Source organism: Schistocerca piceifrons, chromosome 3 (genome assembly GCF_021461385.2).
Source record: "Schistocerca piceifrons isolate TAMUIC-IGC-003096 chromosome 3, iqSchPice1.1, whole genome shotgun sequence".
NCBI lineage: Eukaryota > Metazoa > Arthropoda > Insecta > Orthoptera > Acrididae > Schistocerca > Schistocerca piceifrons.
In genome coordinates, this window is record NC_060140.1 from 952,241,278 (window position 1) to 952,261,302 (window position 20,025).

Sequence of the window (20,025 nt, forward strand, 5' to 3'; positions counted from 1 at the left end):
GAACAGGGCATTTTCCCTGATAGACTGAAATATGCTATTGTTATACCTTTGCATAAAAAGGGGGATAGATCTGATGTCAACAATTACCGTCCAATCTCCCTTCTAACAGCTTTATCCAAAATTTTTGAGAAAGTAATGTATTCAAGAGTAGCTTCACATATCTGTAAAATGAAGTACTAACAAAATGTCAGTTTGGTTTCCAGAAAGGTTTTTCAACAGAAAATGCCATATATGCCTTCACCAATCAAATTTTGAGTGATCTGAATAACCGTACACCACCCATTGGGATTTTTTGTGATCTCTCAAAGGCTTTTGATTGTGTAAATCATGAAATTCTGCTAGACAAGCTCAAATATTGTGGCATGAGTGAGACAGTGCACAAATGGTTCAATTCGTACCTAACTGGACGAGTGCAGAAAGTTGAAATAAGCAGTTCTCATAATATGCAAAGATCAGCACATTCCTCAAATTGGGGAACTATCAAGAATGGGGTTCCACAAGAGTCAGTCTTGGGTCCTTTGTTGTTCTTAATATACACTCCTGGAAATGGAAAAAAGAACACATTGACACCGGTGTGTCAGACCCACCATACTTGCTCCGGACACTGCGAGAGGGCTGTACAAGCGATGATCACACGCACGGCACAGCGGACACACCAGGAACCGCGGTGTTGGCCGTCGAATGGCGCTAGCTGCGCAGCATTTGTGCACCGCCGCCGTCAGTGTCAGCCAGTTTGCCGTGGCATACGGAGCTCCATGGCAGTCTTTAACACTGGTAGCATGCCGCGACAGCGTGGACGTGAACCGTATGTGCAGTTGACGGACTTTGAGCGAGGGCGTATAGTGGGCATGCGGGAGGCCGGGTGGACATACCGCCGAATTGCTCAACACGTGGGGCGTGAGGTCTCCACAGTACATCGATGTTGTCGCCAGTGGTCGGCGGAAGGTGCACGTGCCCGTCGACCTGGGACCGGACCGCAGCGACCCACTGATGCGCGCCAAGACCGTAGGATCCTACGCAGTGCCGTAGGGGACCGCACCGCCACTTCCCAGCAAATTAGGGACACTGTTGCTCCTGGGCTATCGGCGAGGACCATTCGCAACCGTCTCCATGAAGCTGGGCTACGGTCCCGCACACCGTTAGGCCGTCTTCTGCTCATGCCCCAACATCGTGCAGCCCGCCTCCAGTGGTGTTGCGACAGGCGTGAATGGAGGGACGAATGGAGACGTGTCGTCTTCAGCGATGAGAGTCGCTTCTGCCTTGGTGCCAATGATGGTCGTATGTGTGTTTGGCGCCGTGCAGGTGAGCGCCACAATCAGGACTGCATACGACCGAGGCACACAGGGCCAACACCGGCATCATGGTGTGGGGAGCGATCTCCTACACTGGCCGTACACCACTGGTGATCGTCGAGGGGACACTGAATAGTGCACGGTACATCCAAACCGTCATCAAACCCATCGTTCTACCATTCCTAGACCGGCAAGGGAACTTGCTGTTCCAACAGGACAATGCACGTCCGCATGTATCCCGTGCCACCCAACGTGCTCTAGAAGGTGTAAGTCAACTACCCTGGCCAGCAAGATCTCCGGGTCTGTCCCCCATTGAGAATGTTAGGACTGGATGAAGCGTCGTCTCACGCGGTCTGCACGTCCAGCATGAACGCTGGTCCAACTGAGGCGCCAGGTGGAAATGGCATGGCAAGCCGTTCCACAGGACTACATCCAGCATCCCTACGATCGTCTCCATGGGAGAATAGCAGCCTGCATTGCTGCGAAAGGTGGATATACACTGTACTAGTGCCGACATTGTGCATGCTCTGTTGCCTGTGTCTATGTGCCTGTGGTTCTGTCAGTGTGATCATGTGATGTATCTGACCCCAGGAATGTGTCAATAAAGTTTCCTCTTCCTGGGACAATGAATTCACGGTGTTCTTATTTCAATTTCCAGGAGTGTATATTAATGACTTGCCATTCTATATTCATGAAGAGGCAAAGTTAGTTCTCTTTGCTGATGATACAAGTATAGTAATCACACCTGACAAACAAGAATTAACTGATGAAATTGTCAATACTGTCTTTCAGAAAATTACTAAGTGGTTGCTTGTAAATGGACTCTCACTGAATTTTGATAAGACACAGTACATACAGTTCTGTACAGTGAATGGTATGACGCCATTAATAAATATAGACCTTAATCAGAAGCATATAGCTAAGGTAAAATATTCCAAATTTTTAGGTGTGTCCATTGATGAGAGATTAAATTGGGAGAAACACATTGATGATCTGCTGAAACGTTTGAGTTCAGCTACTTATGCAATAAGGGTCATTGCAAATTTTGGTGATAAACATCTTAGTAAATTAGCTTACTATGCCTATTTTCACTCATTGCTTTCATATGGTATCATATTTTGGGGTAATTCATCACTGAGGAATAAAGTATTTATTGCACAAAAGCGTGTAATCAGAATAATAGCTGGAGTCCACCCAAGATCATCCTGCAGACATTTATTTAAGGATCTAGGGATATTCACAGTAGCTTCTCAGTATATATACTCTCTTATGAAATTTGTTATTAACAACCAAACCCAATTCAAAAGTAATAGCAGTGTGCATAACTACAATACTAGGAGAAAGGATGATCTTCACTATTCAAGATTAAATCTAACTTTGGCACAGGAAGGGGTGAATTATACTGCCACTAAAGTCTTTGGTCGCTTACCAAATAGTATCAAAAGTCTGGCAGATAACCAACAAGTATTTAAGAAGAAATTAAAAGAATTTCTGAATGACAACTCCTTCTACTCCATAGAGGAATTTTTAGATATAAATTAAGAAAAAAAATTATAAAAAAATAAAAAATTAAAAAAACACAAAAATTTAAAAAATTTGTTATATTAACTTAAGTATGTTGTTAAATTAACTTAATTATGTCATGTATTGGACAATTTGACTCGTTCCACATCATTACGAAATATCGTATTCATGATCCATGGAACTAATATTAATCTAATCTAATCTAATCTATGCCAGGGCAAACTGGCTGCTACTGGCTCTGGAGTTGAAAGATTGCTGAGAGGCATGCAACATTCCAAGCCTAATAAAGTAGTTCATGGTTTGTCTGCAGTGTTGTGAGTTTAATCAGTGCATTAATTGTCCTTTCGTAGTGTCCCAAACAACTATGACATGCCTTAGTTACTGGGTTCAATATGTTCTTTTTCCTATTTTCCAGTAGTGTAGAAATTTTTTCTATCTGCATGGTGATTCAAAAAGTAACAACAGTTTCAGTTGATCTTACAAGCAAACTATAAGAGATAAAGATACATTGCCCACGCCAGTGGATAGAGGAAGGCTCAAAATTTTGACACAGTTGTGCGATTGTTTGCATATAGCAACATGGTGACTACACAACAAGAGAAATCATTTTGTTGGTTGGAATTTGTGTGAAGTCAATCCACTGTTGAAGTGCAGTGTGCATTCTGCCATCGGTTCAGCAAGAAGCTGCCTCTGCACAAGCCGATTTGAGAGTGACATACAAAGTTCTTGGAAGTTGGTTGCATACACAAATGGAAGAGCCATGCATGTTCATTGAAAAAGCTGAGTGTATTTGAGATGTGTTCACATGGAAGCCACAGAGTTCCATAAGGCAGGCAGGCCAGGAACTTTATTTCCCTGAAACAATAGTGTGGCATGTTCTGAAATGACATCTGCACAAGGAGCCCTACAAGTTGCAGTTATTGCAGCAATTGCGTCCCAGTGACCATAACAGAAATGATGAATTTTGCATTTCAATTCTCCAGGATATGATAGAGGTCACTCATTCTGTATAACTCATCTTTTCGGACGAGTTGGCATCTCATCTGTTCGGTAAAGTAAACTACAGTAATGTAAGAATCTGGGGTTCACAAAATCCTGGCATTGTTGTCTAAGATGAAAGAGATTCACTGAAGCTGGATGTATTTTGTGCTGTTTATGTTCTAAATGGTTTATACACCTTTCCTTTTTGCGGAGGAAACTGTGACACAACTATCATATGTGGAAGTGCTGCAAAACTAGTTGTTTCCTCAACTTCACGAACATTTCAATTATGTTATTATTATGCGTGATACCACCCCACCTCACTTTCCCCATGAGGTGTAGTGTTATCTTAACAATACCATCCAATAACTGTGGATTGGAAGAGGTGGACAACGAGATCTTGTTCATTCTTTTTGGCCTACAAGGTCACCAGACCTCTCACCTTGTGTTTTTTTTTCTGTGGACAGAGCTCACCATCTCCAGCACTGTCAATAGAACTGACTGTGGTCCTTTGGTGCAGAGCCGAGTGGAGGGTCTGAATCAGAGGCTCAGATGGTTCTTTGACAATGTAGGCTGCAGCCTTGACTTGCATCATCGTATGGTGTGTTTCAGGGTTCCGCTTAATAGGTCAGAGTCCACTACACACAGAAAGCAGCTACACAGGTAGCGGGGGCTGTGTGGAAGTGGCTGGGCAGTTTTTTTCGGTTAGAGGGCCTCTTGGAACCCAGAAACGTCGTCCGTCTGAAAGGGGGTAGGTAAAACACAGTAAGTTAGTTGTAGAAACAATCGGTATTGTAGTTGTAAATTGTCGTAGCTGCATTGGGAAAGAACCTGAGCTCCAAGCCCTAATAGAAAACACTGAAGCTCAAATAGTTATAGGTACAGAAAGCTGGCTAAAGCTGGAAATAAGCTCAGCAGAAATTTTTTCTAATGATCTAACAGTGTTCAGAAAGCATAGATTAAATAAAATTGGTGGTGGAGTATATATTGCTGTCAGAAGTAGTTTACCTTCTAGTGAAATTGAAGTAGATAGTTCCTGTGAAATAGTATGGGTAGAGGTTATACTTGACAATTGGACTAAACTATTAACTGGGTCATTTTACCGACCCCTGACTCAGAAGATGTAGTTGCCGAATAGTTCAAAGAAAACTTGAGTCTCATTTCAAATAGGTACTCCCCTCATACAATTATAGTCGGTGGTGACTTTAATCTACCCTCAGTATGCTGGAAAAATTATACGTTTAAAGCCGGTGGCAGGCATAAAATGTCATCCGAAATTGTACTGAATGCTTTCTCAGAAAATTATTTTGAAAAATTAGTTCATGAGCCCACTCAAAGCGTAAATGGTTGCAAAAGTGTACTTGACGTCTTAGCAACAAATAATCCTTGACCAATAGTGAGTATTGTGATGAATACAGGTAGTTGCTGCTAGGCTGAATACTGTAACTCCTACAACCATAAAAAAGAATCGCAAAGTACATCTACTTAAAAAAGCTGATAAAAATGCTATTAACGCCTTTTTAAGAGACAGTCTGCGCTCCTTCCGATTTGATCTTGTAAGCGTAGAAAAGTTGTGGAATGATTTCAAAGCAGCAGTTGAGAGATATATACCACATAAATTAATAAGTGATGGTACTGATCCCCCTTGGTACACAGAACGGGTCAGGTCGGTGTTGCAGAAGCAGCAAGAAAAGCATGCCAAATTTAAAAGAATGCAAAATCTCCAAGATTAGCAAAGGTTTGCAGAAGTTCGAAATATAGTGTGTACTTCAATATTGAGCAAGCAGTAAAGGAAACAAAAGAAAAATTTAGTGTAGGTATTAAAATCCATGGAGAAGAAATAAATCTTTGAGGTTCGCCGATGACATTGTAATTCTGTCAGAGACAGCAAAGGACTTGGAAGAGCAGTTGAATAGAATGGACAGTCTCTTGAAAGGAGGATATAAGATGAACATCAATAAAAGCAAAACGAGGATAATGGAATGTAGTCGAATTAAGTCGGGTGATGCTGAGGGAATTAGATTAGGAAATGAGACACTTAAAGTAGTAAAGGAGTTTTGCTATTTGGGGAGCCAAATATCTAATGATGGTCAAAGTAGAGAGGATATAAAATGTAGACTGGCAATGGCAAGGAAAGCGTTTCTGAAAAAGAGAAATTTGTTAACATCGAGTGTAGACTTAAGTGCCAGGAAGTCATTTCTGAAAGTATTTGTATGGAGTGTAGCCATGTATGGAAGTGAAACATGGACGATTAATAGTTTGGACAAGAAGAGAATAGAAGTTTTCGAAATGTGGTGCTACAGAAGAATGCTGAAGATTAGATGGGTAGATCACATAACTAATGAGGAGGTATTGAATAGAATGGTGGAGAAGAGGAGTTTGTGGCACAACTTGACAAGAAGATGGGACCAGTTGGTAGGACATGTTCTGAGGCATCAGCGGATCACAAATTTAGCATTGGAGGGCAGCGTGGAGGGTAAAAATCGTAGAGGGAGACCAAGAGATGGATACACTAAGCAGATTAAGAAGAATGGGAGATGAAGAAGCTTGCACAGGATAGAGTAGCATGGAGAGCTGTATCAAACCAGTCTCAGAAGACCACAACAACAATAACAACAACTTCAATCCAAGATGCTTTCAGTAATTTCCACAATGAAACTCTGTCTCGAAATCTGACAGAAAACCCAAAGAGATTCTGGTCACACACAAAGGACCCCATTGACAAGGTGCAATCAATACCTTCACTGCACGATAACAACGGTGAAGTCACTGATGACACTGCCACTAAAGCAGAGTTATTATACACATTTTTCTGAAACTCCTTCACCAAAGAAGATGAAGTAAATATTCCTGAATTCCAGTCAAGAACAATTGTCAAGATGAGAAACATAGAAATAGATATCCTCGGTGTCGCAAAGCAGCTCAAATCACTTATAAAGGCAAGGCTTCCAGTCCAGATTGTATACCAGTCAGGTTCCTCTCAGAGTATGCTGATACAATAGCTTCATATTTAGAAATTATATACAACTGCTCCCTCACAGAAAGATCTGTACATAAAGACTGGAAAACTGCTCAAGTCACACCAATACCCAAAAAGGGAAGTAGGAGTAATCCATTGAGTTACAGGCCCATATCACTAACATCAACTTGTAGTAGGGTTGTGGAACATATACTGTATTCAAACATTATGAAGTACCTCGAAGAAAATGATTTATTAACCTGTAGTCAGCACGGATTCAGAAAATATCTTTCTTGCAAAACACAACTAGCTCTTTATGCTCATGAAGAAATGAGTGCTATCGACAGGGGATGTCAAATTGATTACATATTTTTAGATTTCCTGGAGGCTTTCGACACCATTCCTCACAAGCGTCTAGTAACCAAAGTGCGTGCCTGTGGAATATCATCTCAGTTGTGCGACTGGATTCATGATTTCCTGTCAGAAAGATCACAGTTTGTAATAATAGGTGGAAAGTCATAGAGTAAAACTGAAATAATATCCGGCGTTCCCCAAGGAAGTGTTATAGACCCTCTATTGTTCCTGATCTATATTAACGACATAGGAGACAATCTCAGTAGCCATCTTAAATTGTTTTTGTAGATAATGCTTTCATATACTGTCTTGTAAAGTCATCAGATGACCAAAACTAAATGCAAAATGATGTAGGTAAGATATCTGTATAGTGCGAATTGTGGCAATTGACCCTGAATAAGGAAAAGTGTGAAGTTATTCACATGAGTACTAAAAGAAATCAGCTAAATTTTGATTATGCTATAAGTCACACAAATCCAAAGGCTGTAAATTCAGCTAAATACTTAGGGATTACAATTGCAAATAACCTAAATTGGAATGATTACATAGATAATATTGTGGGTAGAGAAAACCAAAGACTGAGATTCATTGGCAGAACACTTAGAAGGTGCAACAGGTGTACTAAAGAGACTGCTTACACCACGCTTGTCTGCCCTATTCTGGAGTATTGCTGTGCGGTGTGGGATCTGCATCAGGTGGGACTGACGGATGACATTGAAAAAGTATAAAGTAGAGTAGCTCGTTTTGTATTATCGTGAAATAGGGGAGATAGTGTCACAGACATGATACATGAATTGGAGTGGCAATAATTAAATCAAAGGCATTTTTCGTTGCGACGGGATCTTCTCATGAAATTTCAATCACCAGTTTTCTCCTCTGATTGCAAAAACATTTTGTTGGCACCCACCTACATAGGGAGAAATGATCATCATGATAAAATAAGAGGAATCAGGGCTCGCACAGAAGTGCTCATTTTTCCTGCACGCCGTTCCATAGTGGAACAATAGAGAGACAGCTTGAAGGTGGTTTATTGAACTCTCTGCCAGGCACTTTATTGTGAACAGCAGAGTAATCACGTAGATGTAGATGTAGGTGTAAAAGACAAGAGTCTTTGCCCCACCTATGGCAGCTACTCTTCAAGGTCTGAAGAAGCAGATTAGTTGAAGCTGTCAATTCAATCAACAGGGTCCTGTTGATTCATGTGTGGAATGAAATGGATTACCATTTTGATGTTTCTTGAGCAATGCATGGTGCTCGTATTGAGTGTACGTTGTAGCATCTGTGCGAACATAAAACTTTTAACCTTCCTCTATCCAGTGACGTTCAGTATTTTTCTGCCTTTCACAGTTTGTCTGTAATAAACACTGGAAATCTGTTCTTTTTTTTAATCGCCCTGTATATTTGCATGTAGTTTTATTTTGATGATAGTTGTACATACAGATGTGTTGTAATTTGTGTTAGAGGTTTTAGTACCTTGCATTGGATATTTTTGTAATATGTTTCAGGTTGTTGTGCAAGAAGGTAGTCATCAGCTTGGTTATGAACTTGATGAGGGACTCGTTGAATTTGGGACTGCTTTGCATGATAATAACTTTATAAGAGCCATTACATTTTTAGAAAACTTGGGAGATAAACCAGAAGCTGAAGGAATGTGGACAAATCTTGCCAATATAGCAGTTGCTGAGAATAATTTAAAAATAGCACAAAGATGCTATGCAGCATTAGGTGATGTGGCATGCAGTCATTTCCTCAAGGAAACCATAACAACAGCTGAAAACTATGCCAAAGAGTATGGTAAATACTCCCTTTGTATATGATCAACAATAACATAAAACAAAATCCTCTGAAATGTGATTAGTGATTTATGTCCTAAACTGTCATTTGCCATCTGCATCTGCAGTCTGGTGGATATTTCCTAATCATTGCCTCTAGTACGTCTTAACAAAGTCATAAGTCATTCATATGTATCAGTGATCAAAGCAATAATTGTAAGTTGAAGTACATAACTATTTATTTATTCAGCCAGGGATCATCTTATATGTCTAATACTATAATGTGTGTGTGTGTGTGTGTGTGTGTGTGTGTGCGTGTGTGTGTGTGTGTGTGTGTGTGTGTGTGTGTGTGTGTGGGCGCGCGCGCACACACACGTGCATGGATGTGTGTGCATGTGAATCTGAGATTGCAAATAGAGGAAAGTATAAATTATATGAAAAAAGATTAAAGGTAGCTAAAGATTAATGTAAAAGAGCAGTTGTGTAATTGGTCAGCATGTAGCCTTGTAGAATAAAATCAGCTCTGCTTTCAAGCTGTGAGATTGCAGATGAAATTCTTAGGCTTTTGTCATCTGTCCCTGCCACCAGCTTCTGGTTAAAATTACTGGCTGACAGGGTTGGCTGGTGTTCAGTTTGTGTTACACCAAACACCCACAGACATTAAACACTCATTCTTCCTGAGCTGTATATTTGAATGGAATGGAAAGAAACTCTAATAACTGGTGCAATGTGATGTACCATCTGTCATATGCATCATAGTAGTTGGAAAAGTACAGATGTAAACGTTGATGTAGATATTGATAAGGTAGCAGCATCCAGAAGCTTGCAGATGAAAGGCAAAATGATGCATGCGTAAGAAGGAGAGTTAGATAGCTTCTAATAGTTACAGACCGTTGCAGGACTAGATGACATCAGGTGAGTTGATGGGATGGTACAACATTTTAAACTTCCACTTCCCTGTAAGTGTCGCATACTCCATGCGCCACCTCACATCATTCTGTCCAGCAGCAGAACAGAGCTACTAAAAATGCTCAACTCACCTTCATGTGCATGAGTCATTTCCTCCTTGCCTAAGTAAGTAGATCGCTGAGCCAATCTTGACAGTCAGCTGGAGACAGTGAAAGGAACTACTGCTGAAAGCTTAAGAATTTAATTTGAAATGATGCAGCTTGGAAATCAAGAAGATTTTATTCTGGCTTGCAGCTGCAAAACACTCTTGAGTAAAGGCTGTGTACTACATGTAAATTAACTGATGTGTTTGACATAATATCGAGGGATCACAATTATGATCTGTGGAACTGTTAGGCAAAGTCGGACCATGGAAAGTCCAGGTCAGAGTTGCCAGACATATCGCTCATAAGTCTGTCAGATGTGCCTGCTTATGCAAATGTGTGTGTGCATTTTCTATTCTGAAGAAAGCTATGGTCAAAAGCTAAATGATTAATGGACTTTTCATTGTGCCTGTCTGCAACTCAGTGTGTCATTTTCGTGGTGAATAGCAATCTATCCTTGCGTTCATTGTTAACTAACAGTTAGGAAAAATCAGGGCTTGAAATTTATATCAGTGTTGGAACTGACAATTTTATACAGGTTTATAGAAAAGCACTATTTAGAATTTCGGAACTCTTGAATTTGATGTGGACTGAGCATATTACGAACAAATTTTCTGGCTAATGAGAATCAATATTATAAGCTGTTAGTAATGAAACTAATAGTTTAAAATTTAAAACACGTGCTTATTCAAATAAAGCATTATTTATTTTATTATAAAAGAGGTTTTTAGTGTATTGTTATCACCAGAAGAATATGAAGATGATTTCAATAATTGTGAGTCACAATTCGGTAAAAGGTTCATCTGCCAATAAGATAATTTTATTCAGTGAATCTTGTTGGAACTAGCCATAATTACTGTTTAAATGTGGTGTTAGCTGTTACATAAATAATCACATTTACAACAGGATTCATGCTGATGGTTGATTACAAGGAAGAAAGGAGCACTTACCTAGAATATACTGAGCTCATCACACTTCAAGACACACTTTTATTATTCTTTCCACTTCCTCTTATTATTCTTTCCACTTCATTGATCAAGTATCCGCTTACCTATGTGACTTTTCTAACAAAATGAGAAAGTTGCCAAGAACTGCAGGCGAGAAAGCTGTAGCAGTAGACAATAGGAGAAAAATCGCCAGTGCAAAGTTTTCAGTAGTCAGTACTTTCTGGAATTTTAGATGTGACAAGGAGAATAGTTTCTTTATGCTAAATAAGGAAAGAATAAACTGAAAGGAGTACCACAGATGTTAGAGAAATGGGCAGCTACGGAAAAGAAAAAAAGGAAACAAACGGTGAAGAAGGAGCAGTCAAGAAAAGTAAAGACAGTAGAAGCTGCAAAATGTGAAAGGGAGATATAAATGGAAAATAAATATATGTGAATAAATATTTATAGTCTTTGCAGGCACAACTACAACATATCATTTTAACTACAGTTAAAATGATATGTCTTTAAATATGTCTGCTTGTGTCTGTATATGTGTGGATGGATATGTGTGTGTGTGTGTGTGTGTGTGTGTGTGTGTGTGTGTGCGCGAGTGTATACCTGTCCTTTTTTCCCCCTAAGGTAAGTCTTTCCGCTCCCGGGATTGGAATGACTCCTTACCCTCTCCCTTAAAACTCACATCCTTTCGTCTTTCCCTCTCCTTCCCCTCTTTCCTGATGAGGCAACAGTTTGTTGCGAAAGCTTGAATTTTGTGTGTGTGTTTGTGTTTGTTTGTGTGTCTATCGACCTGCCAGCACTTTCGTTCGGTAAGTCACATCATCTTTGTTTTTAGATATATTTTTCCCACGTGGAATGTTTCCCTCTATTATATTAACTACAGTTATTTGTTATTAAAACCTACAGATGTATTTGTCTGTTAGTATACATTTGGAGTTGTTCAATTGTCCTGATAGTTTTTTGTAACGTGACGTGATGGAATATTTTAATAAATTAAGGGCAAAAGCATTGGAAAATGGGTAAGAGTTGGGTGCTGAAGAATGGAAAGGATATTGACAATAAAATTAAACAGTACTTCAGGTAACTGCTGGATTGATGGTGTGAACAAATACAGGATGTATCATAATTAATGACATAAATGCATACAGTTGAAAGTCTCAGTAAATATTGGGTCGAAAATACATACCTTAAGAGCTACTAGCAATTTTTCATCTTCGATACTGTGAGTTCAAATCTACTGCAAGCTTTTTTCTTTCAACATTTTGGGAAGTAGCAGTATGGACCAAAACAAGGAAAAAATCTCCAGTAAACATTTGCTCTAAAATCCATACCTTAAAAGTTATGAGCAATTGTTCATTAGAAGAGTTGTGTTTCCAAGTAGCGAAGATAAGTACATGCTCATAGCTTTTAAGGTATGCATTTTAGAGCTGGTCATTTTTTTCTTGTTTTGGTCCCCATTACCATTCCCCAAAATATGGAAAGCAAAGAGCTTTCAGTAGAAGAGGTTTGCTTCACAGTATCGAAGATGAAAAATTGCTCGTAGCTCTTAGGGTATGAATTTTCAACCCTATGTTTACTGAGACTTTTTTGCTTCTAGTATTGAGTACTTTCAACTGAATGTGTTTACACCATTAATTGTGATACATCCTGTGTATGCCTTAGAGCAAATTCCAGCCTTCAACTTTTGAGGTGTTGGGGCAGGGAGGGCAGTTCAAATTAATTGTGTTGGGCAACAGGTGCCACAGATACAAATATTGTTATGCTACGCACATTCTACGACAGGGTATTTTGGGTTACCATTATGGATTCCATCTGTGTAAATTCATTTTTACAAATAATGTAGTGCTGTCGTGACAAAATATAAAAATGGCAATGAAATGAACACCCATAGCTGCTTACAGGCATTGACATACGTCAACAGGGACAGATGAAAATGTGTGCCCTGACTGGGACTCGAACCCTGCTTACATGGCAGACGCTCTATCCATCTGTGCCACCAAGGACACAGAGGATAGCGCGACTGCAGGGATTTATCTCTGGCATGCCTCCTGCGAAACCCACATTCTCAACGTATTGTCCTGCACTACATTCTTAGTGCCCCCACCCATTATACTCATTATTCGCGGCGCGTTGCCGATTCCCATAAGAGTTCGGGCACTGTTTGTGCATTCGCACAGAAGAAGAAGATGGTCAAGTGGCCGGTGAGCCTTAACTATATATATACTGAGATGGTATTTGTTCTTTCGGACATGTCCGAACGAACAGATACCGTCTCAGTGTAAAAATATAAAAAGACTGCTGTTATCCATCAAGTCATTAATATATGCCGTACATCAATACAGAGAAGTTTCCTTATCCCTAGCCAGAACCCAGTCCCACATATTCCTCCTGCGTTGTTGCTTGCCTCATGCAATCCCCCCCCCCCCCCCCCCCCCCCCAGATGGCCTTATCATCAAATTACCCATCTCCGGCTGCCACCTCTTCTTCCACTATGACATCTATCTGTTCAGATTCTGCCAATCCTTAGCCCTCAGCAGCATAGTCCTGCAAAACCATATCAACCAAGCCAAAACCTTCTTGCAGTACCTGCTCTCCATCCATAAAATTCTCCTGCCATGCAATCCCAAATTCCTGGCACCCATAATACACATTGAAACTCTTGCCCTCCAGGAACTAGAGCGACATGCATAATGCCACCTCAGATAACTCTCCATCCTGCTCGCTTCCCACTCCCACTTTGGAGTACCATTGTCCACCATCTCTACAACAACTCCAAACCTCTTCCCATGTCTCCTCATCGCTGACAAATGCTGCCCTGCAAACCTACGACATTTACCATACCCTCCAAAATTCCCTCCCACCACCACTTAGAATCCAGAACCTAAACAGACCCAAAACACAGTCCTTTCCTACAGAAGCCTTAGCCCCACAAAAATATCAATCCTTTCCAAAGGCCTCACCTTTTGCCCCACTCCCAAATTTAATCAAGCAGAACTTGTTGAAGACCTTCTCCCCTTCTCTACAGTTGGAACACTTTTTCGCCACCAACGCTACCAGTCAGACTCAACCAAAGACCAATGTTGAACCCTGCCTCACTCAGTTCACTCCTCCATCCAACCATGATCCACTGCCACTGCACTCAAACACCCCTCTTTTAACTTTCAAGAATTTCTTCACCTTGAACCTTGCCTCACCATCATCCCCCAAATCCCTCAAGATGCTAACTAACATTACATTCACAGAAAGAACTGCAGCCCACCATCTAAAAATTGATCCTGAACTTATGATGCTGCATGCATTCATAGGTTCCACCACTGTTGTTTTGAACTGGGAGGATTACCTGGCGGGAGGGCTCCGCCAGATGACAGATACATCCATGTACAAACCTTGCCACATGACCCCATTCCAGAAATCCAGTCTCCTCAAATCCTTAGGTCCATTCCAGAACCTCTCCCCGGAGTCCATCTCTCTGCTCACTCCTACCATTCCCCACACTCCTACCTGCTACATGCTTCCTAATGTCCATAAACCCAACCACCGAGGATGCCCCATTGTGGCCGGTTAGTGTGCCCCCACTGAGAGAATCTCTGCCTACATAGGCCAACACCTTCAGCCTATTACTCAAAACATACCCTCCTATATAAAAGATACCAACCCTTTCCTCCATAAACTCTCCACAGTTCTTGTCCCTTTACCACACAGTGCCCTGCTCATCACCCTTTGCACTAACATCCCTAATACCCGTAACCTTACTGCTGTTGAATACTACCTTTCCCAATGCCCAATGGATTCCAAACCAACAACCTCCTTCCTAGTCACCATCACCAACTATATCTTCACCCACAGTTACTTCTCCTTTGAAAGCTTTACCTACAAACAAATCCGGTGTATGGCTATGGGCACCTGCATGGCACCATCCTATGCCAACCTATTCATGGACCATCTGGAGGAATCATTCCTTAACACCCAGAAACCTAAACCCCTCACCTGGTTCAGATTCATTGGTGACATCTTTGTGATCTGGATTGAGGGTGAGGACACCCTATCCACATTCCTTCAGAACCTCAACAGCTTCTTCCCTATTTGTGTCACCTGGTCCTACTCAGCCCAACAAACCACCTTCCTAGATGTTACCTCCACGGCAAAGATGAATACATCAGTACCTTTGATCATATCAAACCTACTGACCACCAGTAATACCTCCACTTCGACAGCTATCACTCATTCCATACAAAGAAGTCCCTTCCACACAGCCTAGCCACCCATGGTTGTCACATCTGCAGTGACAAGTGATCACTCTCGAAGTATACTGAGGGTCTCACTGAGGCCTTCACAGACTGTCATTATCCACCCAACCTTGTACAAAAACAAATCTACTGTGCCTTATCTTTCAAGACTCCCGCAACCTTCCAAAGTCTCACCATCTGGCCACAGAGGAGCATTCGCCTCGTAACTCAGTACCACCTGGAACAGGAGCATTCGTGCCTCAGATCTCTGTAATAGACTTAGATGCAAGACCTGTCCCATACATCCTCCCACCACCACATACTCCAGTCTGGTCACAAACTTCACCTAACCCCTGGTGGCAGAAGGCAGATGCTGACAGTAGTAATTTATTGTACCCAAGAAACATTGGAGTTCTTTGTAAGTAGCCGGATGCGGCAATGACGTGATGGCCTACACGCGGGATCTGGGAGGCTGTATTCCATCTGTGGAGACTGTGTAACCCAAAAATGTGACAGAAGACTGGCGCAGTTGGAATTTGCCCTTGTTGATCTTGACGCTGTTGGAGTTCAAGGCCTGGAGGACCTTGGATAAATGATTTTTATGTTCTTCAGCCGAGTTACTGAAAATGAGTATGTCATCCAGATATGCAAAGCAAAACTCGAACTGTTGCAAGATTGTGTCGATGAAACGTTGTTATGTTTGTGCCGTGTGTTTCAGGCCGAACGGCATGAAGTTGTATTGGAACAAACCGAGCGGCATGATAATAGCTGTCTTTGGAATGTCTTCCGGTGCTATGGGAATCTGGTGATAGGCACGTTTACAGTCAATAACACTGAAGATTGTGGCACCCAATAGCATAATGAGTGACATCGTTTATGTTCGGCACTGGGTAATTGTCCATGATGGTATGAGCGTTTAAACATCTGTAGTCACCGAACATTCAGAAAGAACCGCTGTTTTTGGTGATGAGGCGAATCGGTGAGGACCAGTTGCTGTCCAACGGTTACAGGATACCTGCCTCCAAAAGTTCATTAGTTTGCTGCTGGGCCGCGTCCAACTTAATGGGGTTGAGGTGTCTAATCTTGCGCCTAATAGGAGGGCTGGTAAGTGGTAACTATCTTGTGTGTTGTTCCGTCAGTGACGGAAGAAATGAGAACTGCACACTAGACTGAGCAATATCCTGACATGAAGTTTTTGGACAAGTGAGGCACGACGAAGTGTAACTGTTAGCGCGAGTGGGAAAAGGCAGCATGAAAGTCACATGCCTATTACGTGAGCACGGCATGCGTTTGTTTGGAGAGGTCAGCTGAGCATGCAGCACGGAGCAGATCGGGATGTGCAGCGACGGTCTGTTGTCAGCCTTGCCTTGGGTAACCAGCGCGGGCAAGAGAGGCATTGGCGTCATGCGGGGAACAGTGATGGTCGCCGAGTCACGTGGCTGGCGCACGAGAGAGGGGGAACTTTTATTAACACGTGGGACGGCTGCCTGCACTGTGGATGTGGTTGTATCGCACACACGACTGTCATTAGAAGCACTGTTTGAAACACATGGCACTGAACATGGCGAGCGCGTCAGGGGTGCAGTGTCTACTGGATGCGAATCGTCACACGCAATTAATGTTTTTGGACCAAGCTGCTGAGTGTCCGAGCTGGTGTCTGCTGGAGAAACAAGGTTAGGTGGCAGTACTGTGGACTGCAGTTTCAGCAGCGAGGTATGTGCCGTGACAAGCTTGTTGTAAGTGTGTGCTATTCGTTATTTCAGCTCGTCGTTTTCCCGGTGGAATTGTGCCGCTGAGTCGTATTCTGACAGTAGGTTAGTGACGCAGGTCACAACATCGCTTGCGAGGGCGGAGCACTTGCGTACTAACTCACATGCCACGAGAGAAACAGAACGTGGAACATAAGTGCAGGTGCACAGTATCTGAGTTTTAGTGGGATGGTGTAGCACCGAGACCTGAACCACGTTCGGAGAGAGTTTGTAATGGGACAAAAAATCCATACCGAGAGTTGGTTCATCGATGTCAGCAATGTAGAAAGTCCATGGAAAACACAGAGAAGGAGATGTGTGCACCGTAACTGTGACAGAGCCTGAGGTTTGTAACATTGATGCGTTGACAGCTCGCAGAAGTGACCTCGTCAGTGAAAAGATGGGGGGAGCCATCGATATAGGTATGATAGACAGGTCAGCACCAGTGTCGACTAGGAAAACGAGCCATGACGAAATGTCAGTTACGTATAAACAACTGCTTGTGTGGGTGGACGAGTGGACAGAGTGCAATGCATGGAGACACCTGTGAGGTTCCCTGCAGGACTCAGCGTCGTTTGGGTCCTGCAGTCAGCTTGGGTGCTGGCAAGGTAACTGGCACTTCTTAGCATTATCGCCGAAAACCTTGTGGTACAAGCAGTAGGGATGAGCCGGATGTGGTGGTGTAGAAAGCATGGATGTGGAACAAACTCTGCCTCTGCCAGCAGACGGCAGTTAAACAGGAGCAGATGTGCTGAACAGTGTTGAGTGGTGAGGTGGTTGGTGTTCTCATATTAATGCATACAGCTTGGCTGCGATGCAGAGATGAGAGCCAATTGACTTGATGGAGTGTGGTAGCAAGTGAATCTGTGGGTCGGTAGGCAATTTGGCGGACCATACCGCCCACAGAGTGATGTCCAGCATTGTCTGCTCACTCACGAGCAACTGAAGGCGGCGCCAGTGTTGTGATGGAGTTCAGTCCCCTATGTGTTTCTTGTACAAGATCTTGATGATTAATTCTTGTGGTGAGCAGGCGAGTCGGTCCATGATCATTTTCTTCATGAACTCGTACTTCTATGGAGGCAGTGGCGAGAGGAGTAGATCGCAAATTAAGTCTGAGTGATCCTGAAGGTGCATGACGAGACACAGGAATTTAGAGTTGTCATCGGACACATGATGCAACTCGAAAAAATGCTCAACAAGTGCAAACCCTGATACAGGGTTGTCTTGATGTAAAGGAGGCAGCTTCGGCAGACGACCAGGGGAAGAGGACGAAGGGGGCTTCGGTGTCCCTTGGAAAACCAGCTGGTCCGTGGTTGGAGGGGCCGTACAGCAGACCGGCACAGTAAGCGTAGGTGTGTTACTGGCTTGCCCTTCCGTAGCAACGGCGGGTTGCATTGTCCTTGATGTGTCGCAAGAACACGAAGCAGCTGGCACGGTCGGTACTGTGGGAACGAGCGGTTGCGCAATACGTGCGGGGGTCCCGTAAACTGGACTAGAGATTACAGGTACTGAATTGAATTGACTCACCCCAGACATAATGCGGAAGGCAAGCATGGCAGACACAGGCGGTGCTGTAGGAGAGGCGAGCGGCTGAGCGACCGAAACCGGGGCCCCCTGCGAGAGGGGATGGGGAGGGGTGTGTGGCAGGGGGCTGTGGGTCGGTAACTTGTATGACCAAAGTTTAAGTTCTTCTTAAGTGAGCATGGAGAATTGTGTGCACTAAAATGTTCTTGATTAGTTTGCCAATGAGGCAAAACTGGAACAGGTCGTGGTTGATAGTGGCCGGGTGCATTTTGCAATAATGGCGGTGCTGCACGTGGCACAACAGTAACTGTTATTGTGGTCCGTTGAAAGTCAAAGTATGTGTGCGAATGTAGATCACTTTTAGCGCTATACGATTGATCAGTAGGTACACAGTTCTGAATATTATTCACTTCACACTTCACATGTTGGTGAGCACAGTCCAGCAACACGAAACCTGAATCCATTGTTTGTGTTAGTGGTATAGCGGTCGACCGTTGTAGAGCGACAAAGTTTGAAGTTAACGTGGCTGGAGATCGCGAAACACTGTGAATTAATGTAGAACCGGTCGTTGACGAAGGAATGAAGATGTCCAGCAATCGTTGTTGTGCTTCCAAATCTTTGAACAAAGCATTGGGTGAGCTAGCCATGGCGTTGTGCGCATAACTTGTTGATTTGCAACACCTGGCGTGGAAGTTGCGGAAGACGTAGAAGCTTCGGGGTCCCCAGTATGGGAACGGGATACAATTATCAGTTGAATGCAATAACTGTCCCCATTAAATTCCACATAAACATATATTTCGCAGTAAGTCATATATGTATACACAGCTTGCGATACAGAACAGAACTAAAAACTAACATGGAGGCTTGGCAGAGCAATAAGAGTCCAAAGCTGGTGTTAATCGTGGTCGATACAACCTATCGACGCCACAGCATTATCATCAGAACTGTTTCAAATTGACAGATACAGTTATCTTTTTGTTTTACAAGATTTAGAAAACTGAAATGGAATGAAGGAAGGAGTGGGTACTGTGAATAAATGCTGAGATGGAAGGAATTAACGTAAATTAAGGCCAGGTGGGTGGCGAGAACGAAGGTTAGGTTAGGTTAGGTTAGGTTGTTTTAGGTGTAGGTGGTAACTAACACTACAACATGTCCTTGGTTCTCGCCATCCACCTGGCCTTAATTTAATTCCTTCCGTCTTCACATTTATTCACAGCAACTACTCCTTTCTTCACTCCATTTCAGTTTTCTATATTTGTCATTGTCTGACTTGTCTGTTTTTCACCATACTCACTCCCACCTCTGTTACATACAATGCACTTAGCTTTTCTCTCTTATTAACTCGTGCACAATGTTTTGCTGGTAATTTCTGTCATGCATATTACCCTGTCTTCCACCTTTAAGCTCTCAGGATTTCAAATCTCGTCCAGTGCAGTCCCCAACAATCATTTTTTCTCATCCCGCCCAATAAGTCTCCCCTGACTGGGGGGTTCTGGGTGACTTTTTTAAACTGTACCACTTTCCCTAATTCTCTCCAGTTCGGCTGGCCACTGTGGCCGAGCGGTTCTAGGCGCTTTAGTCCAGAACTGCGCTGCTTCTACGGTCGCAGGTGCGAATCCTGCCTCGGGCATGGATGTGTGTGATGTCCTTAG

At 42.7% G+C, this 20,025-nt stretch overlaps 1 protein-coding gene across 1 annotated transcript in view; it reads left to right on the forward strand.

The window, feature by feature from the left end:
• Positions 1–20,025, forward strand: part of LOC124789262 (intraflagellar transport protein 172 homolog) — a 282,278-nt gene that overhangs the window by 156,486 nt on the left and 105,767 nt on the right. Inside the window, exon 13 of the mRNA XM_047256559.1 lies at positions 8,616–8,904. Within this exon, the coding sequence (XP_047112515.1) occupies positions 8,616–8,904 (289 nt within the window). The remainder of the gene's footprint in view (positions 1–8,615; positions 8,905–20,025) is intronic.